This window comes from Vitis riparia, chromosome 2, assembly GCF_004353265.1.
Source record: "Vitis riparia cultivar Riparia Gloire de Montpellier isolate 1030 chromosome 2, EGFV_Vit.rip_1.0, whole genome shotgun sequence".
NCBI classification, from domain to species: domain Eukaryota; kingdom Viridiplantae; phylum Streptophyta; class Magnoliopsida; order Vitales; family Vitaceae; genus Vitis; species Vitis riparia.
The window spans coordinates 11,341,532-11,360,160 of record NC_048432.1 but is presented as its reverse complement, the minus strand read 5'-3'; the positions used below and the strand labels follow the sequence as shown (position 1 = coordinate 11,360,160).

At 31.9% G+C, this 18,629-nt stretch overlaps 1 protein-coding gene across 1 annotated transcript; it reads left to right on the top strand.

Moving 5' to 3' along the window:
* The first annotated feature begins 1,001 nt into the window (after positions 1-1,001).
* Positions 1,002-2,228, top strand: LOC117929183 (transcriptional regulator SUPERMAN). Its single transcript, XM_034849437.1, has one exon. The coding sequence runs from the start codon at positions 1,183-1,185 to the stop codon at positions 1,927-1,929; it is 747 nt and encodes a 248-aa protein (XP_034705328.1). The 5' UTR covers positions 1,002-1,182; the 3' UTR covers positions 1,930-2,228.
* Positions 2,229-18,629: the final 16,401 nt, after the last annotated feature.

Below are 18,629 nucleotides of genomic sequence, written 5' to 3'. Positions count from 1 at the left end.
GCTAATGTTTGTGTCATAAACAGAAAGTGTTTTAAGAGAAAAATAAGCTCTAGCTAAACATGAAAGGGCACTTGATTTCTTTACTTCAAATTAAGTCTAGTAGCCTTGAGACTGGAGAAGCCGATCGATGCTGTGCTGTAGCTGGCATTCACATAGAAAATGTAATTGCTCCATTCTGTTTCTGCATAGGATATAAGATGGGGTTTGTATATAATGTACAAGTGTTTGTTTCTATGTATGAAATGTTTCCAAGATAAGGTCGGCATTTCAAGATTCAAGAATTGAGCATATTTTCTTTAATAAGTTGTAACTTGATCAGTAGTGACCACAGGCCTTGTTTCTTGAAATATTTTTCATGCTCAAACTGCTGCTGTGGTCTCCAAGTGCTCCCTTCTAATAAAGTTCTCTTTTTTTGTCTGTAGCACTAAATTTACTTAGTTTCTGGCTCCCCTCTGTTCAATATATGGACATGCATGAGACTAGCTCGGTGAAAGGATTAAAAGAGAATCCCAAGTGAAGTAAAGGCCGGTAAAATACATGCTGGTGATGAAACAAAACAACCGGAACACATTGTTTGTGTCCCCCCTTTAACGGTTCCTATGAGTACTAAAACTTGAACCGGTCATGTACACAAAAAGAAAGGAAATTAATGAATTGAAGGACATCTACTAGGCAGGTTACCCCAAAAGCCAAGGCCAGGAAACTTCATTTGAATTCCCAATTGCCTGATTTTCAATAACATCTCACTAGCTTCCAATGAGAGAAAAGTAATGGCAATATGATTATTATGGAAATAGCTCCTCTTATTTTCATTTTTGAATTTGGTTTTCTTCATTATCTATTAGATTTCTCCCCATATCTAAATGAGGAGGAAATTAAATTGTATGAGACATTTGAATCAGTAAATATATGGGGCGTTAAAGCCAATGTAAGAGATTGTCCTTACATGGAGAAGATAGCTAGTTGTGTGGGCAAGTTAATTTTTATATGTAAGTGTCTTCCTCTTCTCTCTCTTCCCTCTCTCTTCCCTCTGCTAAAATCCAACTGCTTACTTCAAAACCTTGGTGATATGCTCGGTGTTAGGGTTCCCTTGTCTGCTAAGCCAATCTCCTATTTAACCCACTCCTCCATTTCATTCCACATCAACTCTTATCACCCGTCTTAAATGTTACTACTAGTGCCATGGCTGCTGAGCTTGGCCTTGTGTCCTTGACCCAGCTCCAGAAATTGACTCAGTCTCAGCAGCATCAACGCCCGGAGGAAGAAAACCCTAGCTCAACAAGCAGCTCGTGGATGTGGAACCCTAAGCAAGCACAGACACAAGCACAAGCTCAAGAAGATGATGATTCATGGGAGGTAAGAGCCTTTGCAGAAGACACTGGCAATATCATGGGCACCACTTGGCCACCTAGGTCATACACTTGCACTTTCTGTAGAAGGGAATTCCGTTCTGCCCAAGCCCTAGGAGGTCACATGAATGTGCACCGCCGCGACCGAGCGAGGCTCCACCAAACGCACCCGGGTTCAAACAACCCCACTTCATCATCCTCCACTAACTCATCATCCACCCTCATAATCCCAACCCAAGAATTCATCACAAATGGTGGGCTATGCCTTCTCTACCAGCTACCACCTAACCCTAATGCCCTCTTCACCCCTACTTCCATAAATTCATGTATGGATTCCCCCTCCACTCTCCTCTCCATCGCCCCGTATCCACCCAATAACTTGATCTCACCTTGCCCTCCATCAATTAATTTTTCTGCACCACCACAAGGCATCGCTCTCTGTCCCTCCAGCAAACCCGAGCCGTCTGCAGTGTCCAATGGCGACGACGATAATGAGAATACCAGCAACAATTACAACGACTCAGCCATGGAGGAGCTTGATCTAGAGCTCCGACTAGGACACAGACCCTCGCCGTCATAACAATATTCCACAATTAAAACATAGTGTGCAATTTATTGATGCTTACTGTTCTAGGCAGCTGAGTGGCATTAATGTGTAGAATTGATACACAGTCAAGTATTGAGAGACCTAGTGTGAGATTAATTTTGTTTTCTGTGATGGGTGATAATTTGCTTTGTGTGATTGAAGAAGAAGAGGAAGAAGAAGAACAAAAAGAAGAAGAAGAAGAGAGAGATGCAGGGTGTAAATTGAATGGACAAGAAGGGGGGTTTAAGTTTTAAGAAGATTAATAATAAAAGAAAATTAGGGTTTGAGTGAAATACTGGGTAAGCTTGCAGTGCAGTGTCATTTTCTGTTACAGATTTCTGAGTAAAGTCTGGGCATACATTTCCGTGGGGATTATATCCATCGCATAATCTAAGCGAATTCACACCCCTTGTTTCCACAAACTACAAATTTGCCATTTCCTTCTATTACCTCATATTTAAAACTGGCAGCTTGTCCACCATTCAATATATCATTTGGTCAAGTTTATTTTTAAATCTTTTAAATAAATAAAAAAAACCATGCCTAGTTATATACATAGAAAATCTCAAGCTTTCTTCCCTAAGTCAAACACGTGTTCCCTTAATTTCTATATGCACATGCTTCTCTTTATAAAAATTTAAATCAGTTGTTTTTCACCTAACATATATTACCATGTTTGAGTTCTTTCAATAATTTTGTTTGGTTGAGTTCTTCAAATTATTTTTGTTTCAAACTATCATCTGCCATTCAATAGATTCTTTGGTTAAGTCTACATACATAGAAAATTTCAATCTTTCTTCCCTAAGAAAAATGTGTTCCCTTAATATCTCTATGCACATGCTTCTCTTTACAAAGATTAAATTAGTTGTTGTGTTTGATCTAAATCTATTTTACCGAAAGATGTTACAATGGTTGAGATGCATTGCTTGTTAAGAACAACTCATTTTTCAATAATTTTGAATGTACCGGCATAAGGATTTATTTCTAAGTACATATTTGATTCAACTTCACAATTGTTTTTGCAAAAATCAATATTTTTTATGAAATTAAAAGAGTCTATATATTAGGTGGTGTTTTTTTTTTTTTTATTGAAGAGAAAAAGCCAAAATATTTGGTTTTTTCTATTAAACAAAAAGTAACTTATTAATATCAAACAATATAACTAAAATGAACTTGTTCTCAATATATTCAATTTAATCATGTTGGAAGTTAAAATATTTTGTTTTTTCTATTAAACTTAAAGTAACCTATTGATATCAACCAATATAACTGAAATGATCTTATTATCAATTTGTTTAATTTAATGATATCGGTTGATATTAATAGGTTACTTTTAGTTGAATAAAAAATGTCAAATATTTTTACTTTTCTATTTAGTAAAAACATAAACATCACCTTAATCTTGTGTCAAAAAATTCAGTAGCTCTTCGCTTTTACCTCCTATTTACTCTTATTTTTTGTCCAAATATCCAAAGTTTTCTCCACCATATTGTTAGCAAGTTATTTTAACTTTAATTTTGATATTAATTTTATTCAAGCTCTCTAAAGGTTGTCAGATCTCATAGATTCTTGGTGGTGAACCTATTGATTACATTGGGAAGTGACAATTATTGCATAATTTTATTAAGTGCATGCATTGAACTAAACGTAGATGACATTAAAGACTCATGGCTGTTAGTGAATAAGGGTTTCTTCGAGAAGATTTGTTTACAAGAAATGAATTAATATTTGGTCTTACGATGTTTTTAGATTAAGAAACATGACAGATCGGTTTAACAAACATGAAGATTTTGTAGACAAATTAATCAATTATGCCTATGAAAATGAATTTTCAATTTCTATGTGTGGGGAAGTGAAATCTTTAACCTTTAAATCTCCAAAAAAATTAATATTACTTTTGTTCTAATAGAAATTAAGAGTTGTGTTAGTGTTTATTTGTCTGTTTACATGATTAATCATGTGATTTTGTAACTGTCATCGATTAAGGATATGGATATAGGTGCGATGACTTCCACCCAACAAGACGTAATTGTTTTCAAACACAATTAATGATACTTGACTTTTTTTTTTCCTTGAAAAATGAAAAGTTAAAAATTGAAAATTTGTTTGGGTAAATATATATTGACATTATTTTGAGGGCTTTTTCTCTATTTATTTATATTATTTTATTATTATTATTATTAAGGATATAAGTGCGATGACTTCCACGGTTCCACCCAACAAGACATAATTGTTTTCAAACACAATTAATGATATTTGACTTTTTTTTTTCTTGAAAAATGAAAACTTAAAAATTGAAAATTTGTTTGGATATTATTTTGAGGGTTTTTTCTTCTTCTTCCTCCTTCTTCTTCTTCTTCTTCTTTTTTATAGTAATTGTAAGTAACATATGTGGAAAACCACTAAAGCTTTTGTTAAAGTTCATGACCGCCTTTGCCTTTGAAAACTTAAACGTTATTTCTTTTAGAGAAGTGCTTTAAGAGATTGTACTTGTTGGTACAAGTCCAACCAACAATGTCTTCTTCAAGTAACTTAAACATTGCTGCAATAAGATGTATTTGGTTTTAAGTATGCCCTTTTGAAACTTAAATTAGTTTTTGGAAGAAATGAGTTGTGACTTTTTTAAAGAACTTTTGTCATACTTGAATTTAGATGTTTGATGGTTTTTTATTCTAGCTCATTTTTACTATTTTAAATACTAATAATTAGCCTTATAAATAATAATTTTTAGGCTTAGAGTTGACGTTCTTGATATAACAATTCAGATAATTTATTACTTGTACAATGAATATGAATACTATTTAGATAGCACTTTGTCCATTTAAGACTTGGACGGGAGAGAAGCTTATACCTAGATGGACGCAAATACCCATAGTATTGACAAATTAATCAATTGGTTATGAAACTCTAGAAAAAAACTCTTATGGATATTTATTTTATTTTTATTTCAAATCGCTTATTGGCTTTCTTATAACATGTTCAACGGTTGCTTATAAGTTAGGTGTAAAGGATATGGTTTGGTCTTTTTTTTTTATTATTTTTTTTTTAAGAAAAAAATTAGTTGAATCAATGTAATCTATTTATACTTGAATTAAAATTGAACTAATATTTTAGTGATGAAAAAACCAAATGAAATTAAATTTGAACAAGTCGATATAGTTCGATTTAGATGACCAATTAGACACAAGTTAATTTAGGCTTTTAATAAAACTAATTGAGACTATCTTACATTTAAAGTTTAAAATATATTTGAATTTTTTAGCCAAAAATATAATGAATGTATTTAAAAGTTGGTTAACCAAAATGCAAGAATAATGAACTTTAATAGAGTATAATATAAAAAAAAATTATCAAATATTGAATAATTATAAGTCAGAATGTCAGCTTAGTTTTTATCAATTAGGAGATAAAAAATTGAAAATTAAATCAATTATACCGATTTTCAAAATTTTCAAACTAAACCAACCTCAATAATTATTAAAATTTTTAATTAACATAATTGATTTTGATTGATTTATATTGATTTTTTAATTTTTTTAGTTTTACTTACATACTTACAAAGATAGTAAGGGTTGAAATGAATAATGTATATATAATCTTATATAATACTTACCATGGCAAGAACATTATTAGGATTATGATTCATATCGGAACAATAAAGAATATGGGAAGAATATAAGATAGCAATTTATGTTTTTTTAATGGTTATGAAAAGAAAAAAAAATTATGAAAAATGAAAATGTTATTGATTTACCAAATGTAGATGTCGATGGTAGGAGGCATCGGGCTTGCACTGTAACGATCGAAGGACGCTTCACACAAAGAGACGGCTTAAAAACAAGCCGAAAGCAGTCTGTTGTCATCTCCTTGTGAGTTGTGCAATTTAAGACACATCAATAACTACTCACTCGGACAAGGTACAAGGATTAATGTTTTCTGGGACTGCCCCTCCATTTATAGCTTCCTTTTCTTTTTACAATTACCTTGCATATGTTGATTATTCTAGAAAAAAAATTCCCAAATAAAAAATAAAAAATTAATGTTTCTTCAACCTGAGAAATCTTTAGGAAGGGGGTGATAGTTTGTAGCTCTCATACAGCTTGAAGTGCTGCTACACAGTCATTGTGGAAGGAACATGTAATTTTGTTATATCAGACATTTTCTGACTGGCTAGCTCCACATAAATAGTTAATACCTCAAGAACGAAAATGGTAGATTTTCTATCCTGACATCCACAAGGGATTAGTTTCTGCAGTGCTGTTGATCATTTTCTTTACCTTGCTTCTTTGTTCTTTATGTGTGGAAGGGAGAAGATGTTCGAACTCAGTTGCAACTTCAGTCAAGTTTGTTTCTGAAGGTGGCTGTGATACTACTGCTAGTCCTTGGCTCCTTGCTGAGAACACTATTGAATAGCTTGGTCATTTGGGGTATGGAGAGACTCACAATTTAACCAAAGTTGGATCTTCCAATATTCACATGTACCTTCTGTTATTGATCCTTTTTTGTTTTTGGGGAAAATATGAAATGAAAATCCCTCCAACATGTGTCCAAATAAAACCCATTAAAGATATTTGAGTTAATGCTTTTTTTTGGATTGATTTGGGGAGACAACCCTTGACATATATATGGCGTATCCTTATTTTTTTGCTTGGAAATTGGACATATCACACATATATACATATATAGTTATATATATAGTGGTAGGCCACATAAATTATATGAGCAACCACATGTCCATCTGACACATGACAATCCAATGCACATGAAACAAGTGGTTTTCTTTCAATTCAATATCGTTTTGTTATCTTGTATAGATGGACAAATATGTCTTCGTGAAGTATTTTACTGAAGAATTTTAAGATCTTGCATTCTGGTTTCCATCCAAAAGAAATGGCCAATGGGGAAAAATTAATGAGGGCTAACTAGCAACTCATGTATCTGTGGAGTACTTATATCCAGATTATGATCAGCTAGACAATTGAGATAGATATTTCGGTTAATTTTTCTACTGTGCCTAAGGGATGCAAACATCATGCCTGGAAATTAAACTTTGAAGTCCCTTTCACTATCTGCATTGATTGTTTATCTTATCGGTGTTGGGTCACCTCAATACACATCTTTCTAGTTTGGTCTGTAAATTGATTTTAAACCTTAAATTTCAATACATAAAATGCATCTTCTTAGTTATTCCAACATGAACTTCTTAGATATTAGCCATTTAATAATTCAAATAGTTGAGAAGAAAGTTTTGTCGTTGATTTGAATTGATGGGTTGGTTACATGATCATCTGACAAGACATGGGCGAGTGGAGTTACTGGGGGACCGCATAGATGTAGCCATAGCTGCAGGGCTATCATCACTGGGATCATCAATGGGGTCCTTTGAATCCATACAATTGGTTGGAGTAGCTGCAGGTCTTCCAAACTGAATGAAGAATATATCTTTTAATTATTCATCTTCATTTTGACCTTGCTCCAAGCAATGGGCCATATTGGGTAACATATCACTCTCAACCTTTCGCCAAAATCTTTCTGCGCCATGCTAAATCTAGAATATGTAGTCAAGCCCCTTGTTTTTAAGGGTCCTAGGGCAACCATAGATCAAGAAAGCAGCAGCAGTAGGAGAGAACAATATTCATTTTGTAAGGGTTTCCATAAAAATCAGCAGCAGAAAACAAGGAAAAAAGGCATAGTACTATACTACCATGGAAAAATACTCATGATCCATTATCAAAGCAAACATCAGGAGAATATGCAGCAAGGAAAAGCTGCTCGCTCCCAAAAGTTTCTTTTCTTTACTTGTATGCTCTTGTTTCAGCATCCCCTATCTTGTGGAGATCCAAATTGTAATATTGCTAGCTTATTAGCCCCACCACATCACCACCCCTACCACCTCCAAACCTACATCCACCTTCCATCAGTACTACACACATGAAATTCAATTCAACTCAGATCCCAACCACTGTGCTCGCTGATCCCATTTGACCAGAGTCTCCCATTACCCAAACCACATTGAATGAAATTGTTCAATTTGTTTGCTGTCATATTTCATCAGAAATGGTGGTTTTGTAGTGTGTGTATATGGTCGGTTGGTGTCGTTTCCCCTGGACTTTTAGGACTGCATATGCAGTCCTACTCCCTCCAAAGCTGCATCCCTACCAACCCAGGTCCTTCCTTTTGCCAGAAAGAACCTTCACTCTCTCACATTCTTTCAACTATATTGCACTTAATGCTTTAACATCTCAACACTTGCTGATCAACCTTTCCTTCATCAGACTTCATGCATGATATTGATCCCAATTGTGCCACTGTTCTATTGAACATGACCCATTATGGGCAAATAAAAATTTAATTGAGAGCCCTGATTTGATGTCTTGAGCTTTGGATCATGGTAACACTAGGCAATAGGCATTTAAAAATGGAAAAGGGGAACCTGGGGACTGCTGCAATAACCAAGCCTGTTTGACCAAACACTAGCCTAGCTAGGAATTTTTCTATTCCTACAGAATTTATACTAGCCAAAAGTTACGGAAGGCTACAAGGTGCCGCGTTTCCGACTAAAATGACATTGCCTCGTACCTGAGTCCTGAATCCCACGTTGGTTTTGTATCTATCTTATATGGTATCTCATTATTTTGGTATAAAACATTAATAATTAGTACTAAATCCCAATGCCAGACGAAATGAACCAAACAATGGGTTATTATTTTTACATAAGGTATCTGAGGATTAAGTTGGTGGTAACCGGTAAGTTTTTAAGGAGAATATCTGATTTGATAATTGGAGAAAAGGAAGACAAACCATAATAGCTTATAGAACACAAGGACAGGCGGGCAAATTTGACCAAAGAAAGAGGGTACTTGGCTCCACTTAGCCTATTAATAGCCAACAAGTAATCACAATTATTTTACTTCTAAACTCTCATTTAAATAAAAATGGAAGCTAAAATCAAGCTCATTAATTTTCAGTGACCCTTTTTGATTTTGTGGCATAAGTCAAAGCAGGTTTGAATGAAATTTTTTTTTTCTTAATTTATGTGTTAACCATTCTGTAAGTTGTATTCTTCTAACGGTGAGTTTTCTTGATCAAATATGTGGCAAGTGGGTGTGTTTTTTAAAGCTTACTGGATTATAGTTGAAGCCAAAAGCAAAGGAAAAAGCACTTCTCCTCCAGCTTCTATAATTGAGACGTGGATGTTGCATATTGTTGAAAAGCATAGATATGTGCCACTGAAAGTTTGTAACAGATTAAAAGAAGTGGACAATGGGGAAGAACCCAAAATCTATGGGAACAAAGGAAATAAAAAGCATACTCAGTATACCATCATTTGTATTATCATATGAACTGGCTAACTTACCTCTGGATGTAATTTTGATTTTTTCTAAAAGTTAGAAACCTCTGCATAAAATATAAAAACGCTTTAAAAATAAATTTATCAGGTATTCTTTTAACCTTTGTTTTTTTTCAACATTTTAAAATTTTGGGAAACTAATTTTTTTATGTTATGTTTGGTTCTTGAAAAATTTGAGGGAAAATACGAAGAAAAAAAGAAAAAGTGAAAAAAAATAAAAATAAAAAAGTTTAAAGTCAATAATTTATCATTTTTCAAACTTATTTCACTTATTAAGATTAAATAATTTTAAAATATATAAATTTCTAATGAATAATAATTATATTTGATTTTATTTTATATTTTTCATGATGAAACCAAATATGATAAATTTTTTTTTTCTTTTCTTAATACTTTTCGGAAATCAAATATAACATTAAATTTTAAGAATTTTAGAAATTGTTTTCAAGTATACAATGTATTTATCTTGTTAATAAGAATTCCTATATTTTGTATAAGATTTTCCATTTTAAAAAAAATAAGAAATGCATCTGTGATCTTATTTGAATACACTTCTTTTTAAAATAAAAATAAAAAAATAAAAAAAATATTAACTTCTATATAATATATAATTTTTTTAAAAAAACATGAACTTACTTGTATTCATGAAGAAAAAAATATATAAATATATTACTAGTACCTAAAAAAAGAAGGCACAAAAACTTGTATTCCGAGGTGGGGAAACATTGAAAACAAATTAGAAAGTCATGTATAAGAGATAGCATTAGAGCAAGTCAATGTTATTTTTAATATATATATATATATATATATATATATATATATATATATATATATATATATATATATATATATATATATTAGTATTTATTAATTTATTATTAGTTTGAATTATAATAGAATATAGAGTTTGAATTCTAGTAGAAATTTATTATTAGTTTATTACTCATAATATAAAAGAGCATCTATTAAATCTAATAACACCTCAGTTGAATTTTTCCTTCCTTTCTTCGTTGTGAAAGATCTCAAAATGTGGGCACCATTGTCGTAAGGCCCAAATAAGGATGACATGTATGTGTGGCAATGACTAGAAAGCTCCCTCATTAAAAAACCAGAACCTTTCTCAAGAATTGGCATGATCACCTCATATATCCCTCATCTTAAGTTCTTTAGAAAAATAATTGAGTTTGTCTTTACTAGTGTCTCATATATGCCTTTTTCTCATTGTCACTCATGTCTAAGTAATAAAAGTCACAAGCTTCCTTTTGGAGAATTGTCTTTAGTTAGTTGTAGTCTTTTAGATCTTGTATATTCTTACGTGTGGGGACCTTCTCCACTTATTTTTGTTAATAATTTTAAATACTATGTTAAATTTGTGGATCATTTCACAAAATACACGACTTAATCCAATCTCTTTTAATTCAAAACAAAACTAATCACACTATACTCAAATATGGGGGAAAATATCCAAAATTAAAATCTTTCTTACAATCTCATGGGATTCAACATCTAATCACACTTCCACACACTCCTCAATACAATAGGTCAACTGAATGTTGTCACCATCACATAGATGAAACAAATCTCACTTTACTTCACCAAGTCTCTATTCCTTGAACTTATTGGTATTTGCATTCCAAACAACAACATATCTCATAAATAGACTTCCCACATCACTTATTCAATATAAATCTCCTTATGTCCTTATTCCATACCCTGTATAACTACAGCAACTACATCAAACTCAAAAGCTTCAACTACCTATGTTAACCATGGATTCATCTTTACATTAATCACAAACTTGATCCATGCTCTACACCCACTACAAAAAAATGGGTTTTTAATGACGAACCTTTAGTCACGGCCACAACTATCGTGACCAAAGGTATTATTTTGTCACAGCCATTGTAAAATTGTGACTATATGTGTTAATAAATTTAGGGCGGGAAAAAAACATGTTTAGTCATGGTGATTTTACCAACCGTCACCAAAAACATTGATGAGAGGGTATTTTAGTGACGGATTTATTTGAAACCGTGACTATTTGTAAATTTAGGGAGGAAATTTTTGGCGTCAATAATTTTAGTCACGATAATTTTATCATTGGTGACAAAAAGTGTAACAAATGATGTTTTAGTCACGGTTTTTTGTGAACTTATAGTTACAAATTTCACATTGACCATGACCAAATGCATAGAGGTTTATTTTAAATATTTTGAACCTATGGTCATGGGATTCACACAATCATGACCAAAGTCTATTATTTATTTTAAACTTTTTTGGGTTACCTATTATAATTTTTTAGAAAATATTATATACCATAGAAATTATCATTAATAGTAATAATAATAGTTCTTATTAATTATAAAAAGTTTAAAGTTATATTATTATTATTATTATTATTATTTTAAGTTAAGAAACAAATTAGTGTGTTACCTATTTTTCTTTAGTTAAAATTATTTAATTTCATTAATGTTTAAAAGTAAAATAAAATTTAATATATTAGTTTTAAAATATGATGATTCAATTTGATATTATTTGATAAAAAGTTTAAATGCAAGTGAGTTAGCAAATCAAAAAATAATTTTGATTTTATAAATAATTTTTATTTGATAAATAATTTTTATTGTATTTAAAGTATCAATAAAAATGATAACTAAATTTTATTATTAACAATTAAGATCAATAGATAAGTGAAAGAAAATGTAATCAGTTAATCAATATAAGATAAATATATAAGTAAATAAAGAGTTGAAGAGAATTTGAAAAGTCAACCCATGACAATCACGATTGAATGTTGATTATTATATTAGGAAACCAATGTAATATAAAATTTTAAAATTTTAAAACTTGATAAGCTTGATAAAACTTGATACAATTTTAAAAATAAAACTTTGATTGTTGGCTGTAAAGAAATGAGAAAATCCATTTAATTTTATTTTTATAATATAAATATAATATTTTATTTATATTATATTTATTGTTGGCAGTAAAAATTTCATATTTTAAAATTTCGTATTTTATGGTATATATGGATATATACCATAAAATGTATTTTTAAAATTTATAATATAAATTTATAAATACATTTAATATAAACAAATTATTTTATATATATTTTTAACTTATTTTATTTATTTTTCTTTGAATAAATAATAAAATTTTATTATTATATATCATGGAATACTTGAAAAGGGGAAAAGAAAAATATAATAAAGCAATAAATAAAAATAAAAATAAATTTAAAGTAATAAATTTTTACCATAAAATTTATTTTTACAAATTTTAAAGATATAAAGATTTTTGTTATATATGAATTTATAAATTTGATTTATATATATATATATATATATTTTACCTACGCAAGTTAAATTCTTACATTTTTTATTTTTTGAATTTTTCATGTAACATATGTATACTTTGTATGCTATTACTATTACACAAATTTTATAATAATTAATTAATTAAATTCAACTCAAATTGAACTTAACAATCAAGATAAGTAAAGAGAAAGAATTTTTATTTTTTTATAAAATATTTTTTAGATATTCAAAATTACTTTTAAACTTCCTATAATTACTCCTAAAGACGACTCTTTATGGTAATATTTTAATTTTAAAATAAATATTGTAAAAAATAATCTTTGTTCTATTAATAATAATAATAAATAATAATAATAATGATTTTATAGAATAAGATTAATGAGATAAATTATGATACATTTAATATTAAAACTATAATTTATTTAATTCAAATACATTTAATAGTGTGAAATAAATGATGATATATATATATATATATATATATATATATATATATATATATATATATATATATATATATATATATATGATTTTTTTTAATATTTATATATTTTTATATTTAATTATCATATAACTAATATAAAAAAAGACTTATTAAAAAAAATTATAATATTAATTTTTATATTTTTATTAATCAATTAAATATAATTTAAAATAAAATAATTAGAATTAGTTTTTTTTAATGATGAACCTTAACTGATATAACAAAATATACCTTAAATTTGCATGAACAAAGATATCAGGAGTGGGTTGTGTTAGAATTCTAGCTGCACAACACAATCAGATCCAATATCATTGGTGGAAAAATGAAGCAATCACAAACAATGCGATCCTATTCCATTGTGGGATTGGGGATATTCCCATTTTATTGCCATATTTATACCTCACCCAATCCCTTTATTATCCCCAGCTTAACCAATCACTCTAATTCTTCTCTTACCATTGTGGGAAGAAAATTCAACCATATGGGTTACTAAAATATACCTCTTAAATTTGCTCACATTGTTGACCTAGTCCATGAGGTCATAATGGAACATACCGATATTTTTTTTATTTGCCATTTTGAGAAAATAAAAATGAATTTTTTTGTCATAAAATCATAATCCTGACCTTATCATCCACTCTGAGTATAAGGAAATTCTTACAATTTTAAAATATATCTAAAAAGTTAAAAGAAATCTATGCTATGTAAAGTATCATAAGAATTATTTTACATTTTTTAAAAATAAAAAATATTAATAATCTTTATTTTATATATATATATAATATCATCCGCTCATACGAAAAAGTTAATAGTTTTTAAAAATGGATTAAAAATTTTGAATTACTTCAAATTTTAAAATATTTTTAATGATATAAGATAAATTTATACATTTTTTCATATTCTATATAAAAGCTTCTTTTTAAAAAAATAAAACAAAAAGTGTATCAAATGAAGCCTAATTTTAATTATATTTGATTTTTCTTTTTAATTTACATAGAAAATGAAATAAAATATAATATTATTTTTTAAATATATATTATATTTTTAAAAAAAACTCAAAATAGTTAGTTATGCTTCTAACATCTCTCGGTGTGTACAAGTGAATGAAAGAAAGATATTTGGGTTGAAGTTCATGATTGTCATGTTCTCATGCAACAACTCCTTTCACTTGCAATTTGAGGAGTTCTACATAAGAATGTTTGTGCTGTTATAGTTGAACTATGTAGTTTCTTCAAATAGTTGTGTTCTAAAGTGTTGAAGACTGATCAATTAGAGCACCTTGAGAATGACATAATAGTCACACTTTGCAAATTAGAAAGAATATTTCCTCCATCATTCTTTGATGTTATGGTGCATTTACCTATTCATCTTGCAAGTGAGGCAAAGGTCGCTGGACTAGTGCAATACCGATGGATATATCCTATCGAGCGGTATGTTCTCATTCAATTAATCTTATGTATATTAGGTTTCGTATTGTTCATGAAACAAATCTATCATGTTGTGGAATGATAGATATTTACATACATTAAAGTCTTATGTCCGTAATAAGAGTCGTCCAGAAAGTTCTATTGCAAAGGGGTACATAGCAAAAGAATGTACAACCTTTTGTTCAAGATATTTACATGATGTTGAAACAAAGCATGACCGTGAAGAAAGAAATTATGTCATTGAAAATAACATAACAAATGGTGGAGGGTTAACCATTTTCAAATGCATGGGACGTACAATAGGAAAGTCAACATCTCGTGTTCTTAGCACAGAAGAATGGTCCAAAGCACATTTATATGTGTTGACTAATTGTGAGGAAGTGGCGTCATTTATTGAGTAAGACACTTATTTGAATAAAACTTTATACTAATTCTCATACAAAAATTTAATTTTAGTCTTTGTGAACATTATAATTAATTTTTTCTTTTTTATCAGAGAGCATAAGCAATCTATAAGGGTTAAGCCTCGTATTCGTGCATGAGATGAAGATTTGATTCACACAAGAGAATTCATTAGTTGGTTTAAAGAACGTGTAAGTTCATTCACTACATAAATTGTTCTATTGTCTAATACACATGTATGTATTAACATCTTATATTTGAATCTATAGATTATACAAATGCGACATGAAAGTCTAATTTTTGAACACATACTATCATTGTCTCGTAGACTAAGTACATCAGTTACATGTTATAGAGGATACATCATTAATGAGTTCAGATTTCACACAAGAGAACAAGAAAAGGGAAAAAAACTCAAAATAGTGGAGTTGTTGTGACTACAGAGGTATCAAGCTTTGCAAGTGCAAGAGATAAGAATCCAATTCTTGGTCATGTTTCTTACTATGGTGTGCTAACTGATGTAATTGAGTTACATTACCTTGGTGGAAATAGAGTTATTTTATTCAAGTGTAACTGGTGGGATGTAATCAATAGTGGAAGGGGAATAAAGAAGGATGAATATGGGTTCACGTGTTTGAATTTTGAACACACCATATGCATAGATGAACCATTTGTGCTTGCATCTCAAGCAAAACAAGTCTTTTATGTTCAAAATTCAATTAAGGAAAATTGGCACATCGTTATAGAGATACAAACTCGAAGGGTTTATGATATGAATCAGAAAGTATCTACTAATGATCCAGAGCCATATCAACATCTTATATCATTTCTGTGGACCCTCACCTGATCTACCGGACTGGCACGACTCGCTTTTAAAAGAAAAGAAAGAATGAAAAAGTTGAGTTTTCCAGTTTTGAAAAACCCGCATCCGGGAAGGAACGATGTTGTATGGAGTCGCCACTTACTTTTTATTTTTATTTTTAAAATGAGGAAAATTAAGTAAGAACAAAAACCCCTAATGACCCTAGTATGGAAAAAGCGGTCTGCGAAAACTAGATTCTAGGTCTGGGGATCAGGTTACCCATTGGGAAGGTACCTTATGCGAGGTAGCACCCCTCTAGGCCCGAAACTCGGTCTCTACTAATGAATTGGGTATGTGGGAGCATATGGGTCAAAGATGAAACCCTAGGCTAAATAGATGTCATGAATCACACAATCCTAATTGGTATTTGGCATGCATATGAATTCAACCAACTAAAACAATGGGTGCGTACCTGTGGTCCCCAGCCATGCGCTGCATAAAAGGTCAGCCAAACATAGATAAACACATAACAAACATTCAGGATAAAGCATCATGCATGCATATGATTCAACAATCAAAACCAACGATGCATACATGTGGTCCCTAGCCATGTGCTACAGCAGAGGGTGACTCACCACGCAACATGTATTCAAAATCAAGCATCAAAGCTTGTGCCTAAAAGGAAAATAGCTGGTTGAAATGAGGTAAGGGACTCCCCAAATGTCATACAAATCGAACTAGACTCATCTAGACCATACCACCCATAACTTCAAAATTGCCCATACTAACTAAAATCAAACACTGACTTAAACCTTCAAGATGGCTCACAAGTGCCCTATAGCAAATGGGTTTGAGCTCCAATGGATAAGGGCTCGAAAAATGCCAAAATCTAGGGCTACCTAAAGTCCTCCAGCAGAACAGGTTGAACTAGTTCTCAACTGATACAACCTATTGAGAAGAATTCCCAATTTTTTCTAGAAAACTCCTAAATGAGTGAGGATTCAAACAAAAGAAACGGTTTTCAATTCCGAGCCCGGATGAGTGAGAACCAGACAAAGACAGGTCAGGGGTTCCTCATGGCTTACAGAGGCAGCCTGCTATGGTGCTGAACCGGTTGAACCGGTTCCCAACCAGTTCAGACGGTTGATAAAAAAATCCCAAATTTGGCCAAAAAGTTTCTAACTGAATAAGGAAGTAAACAAAAGAAACGGTTCTCAATTTCGAACCCGGATGAGTGAGAACCAGACAAAGACAGGTCAGGGGTTCCTCATGGCTGACAAAGGCAGCCAGCTATGGTGCTGAACCGGTTGAACCGGTTCCCAATTGGTTCAAACAGTTGATAAAAAAATCCCAAATTTGGTCAGGAAGTTTCTAACTGAATAAGGAAGCAAAAAAAAAAACGGTTCTCAATTCCGAACCCGGATGAGTGAGAACCAGACAAAGACAGGTCAGGGGTTCCTCATGGCTGACAGAACCGGTTCAGACGGTTGATAAAACCAAATTTGCCCAGGAAGTTTCTAACTAAATAAGGAAATAAACAAAAGAAATGGTTCTCAATTCCGAGCCCGGATGAGTGAGAACCGGACAAAGAAAGGTCAGGGGTTCCTCATGGCTGATAGAGGCAGCCAGCTATGGCGCTGAACATGTTGAACCGGTTCCCAACTGGTCCATACGGTTGATAAAAAATCCCAAATTTGGCCAAGAAGTTTCTAACTGAATAAGGAAGCAAACAAAAGAAACGGTTCTCAATTCCAAACCCGGATGAGTGAGAACCAGATAAAGACAGGTCAAGGGTTCCTCATGGCTGACAAAGGCAGCCAACTATGGTGCTGAACCGGTTGAACCGGTTCCCAACCGGTTGAACCGGTTCCCAACCGGTTCAGACGGTTGATAAAAAAATCCCAAATTTGGCCAGGAAGTTTTTAATTGAATAAGAAAGCAAAAAAAAAGAAACGGTTCTCAATTTCGAACCCAGATGAGTGAGAACTAGACAAAGACAGGTCAGGGATTCCTCATGGATGATAGAGGCAGCCAACTATGGTGCTGAACAGGTTGAACTGGTTCAGACGGTTGATAAAAAATCCCAAATTTGGCCAGGAAGTTTCTAATTGAATAAGGAAATAAACAAAAGAAACGATTCTCAATTCCGAGCCCGGATGAGTGAAAACCGGACAAAGAAAGGTCAGGGGTTCCTCATGGCTGACAGAGGCAGCCAGCTATGATGCTGAACCGGTTGAACCGGTTCACAACCGGTTCAGACGGTTGATAAAAAATCCCAAATTTGGCCAAGAAGTTTCTAAACCATTCATAACCAATCAAAAATAATCATGTGTGGCCTTTATTACCCACACCCAAGCAATACAATCTTCATATCAAAGGAAATAAAAGATGATGCGGAAGGAGAAAACGCATACGAAGAAGATGAAAATAAACTACAGGTAAAAAAAAATTCAGCCTACTTACTTCAGAATCTCCACCAGATATGATCCATGTATGTCGATGATGACCTCCAAAAAATGAGATGTTGTAGCTCTCCTCTTCAAAATAACCACAGTGCTGAAGCTTTCCCCCACGCTCTTAACTCAGAAGGTGCCCTGACCTTCTGTTTTTCTCACCAACAAAATATCCCCTCTCCAAAGTGCCCTCATTTTTCTTTTTTTCTTTTCTTTTTCTTCTCACCTTTTATACTCATACCCCTCTCAGCATTTGAGCCTCCTGGGTTATTTCCCCTTCAGCACCGAAATCCCCTCCATCAGCATGGAAAACACACCCCCCATTATTTCTCTTGCATTTACGAGGCCAGCTTACTCCCTTCAGTTTTCAACTTGTTTCACCACCAAGAATCCATATGGATTCGTGGTGGGCTGCAAGGAACCCAAACCAAGGCCCAAAATGGGCCCACAACATT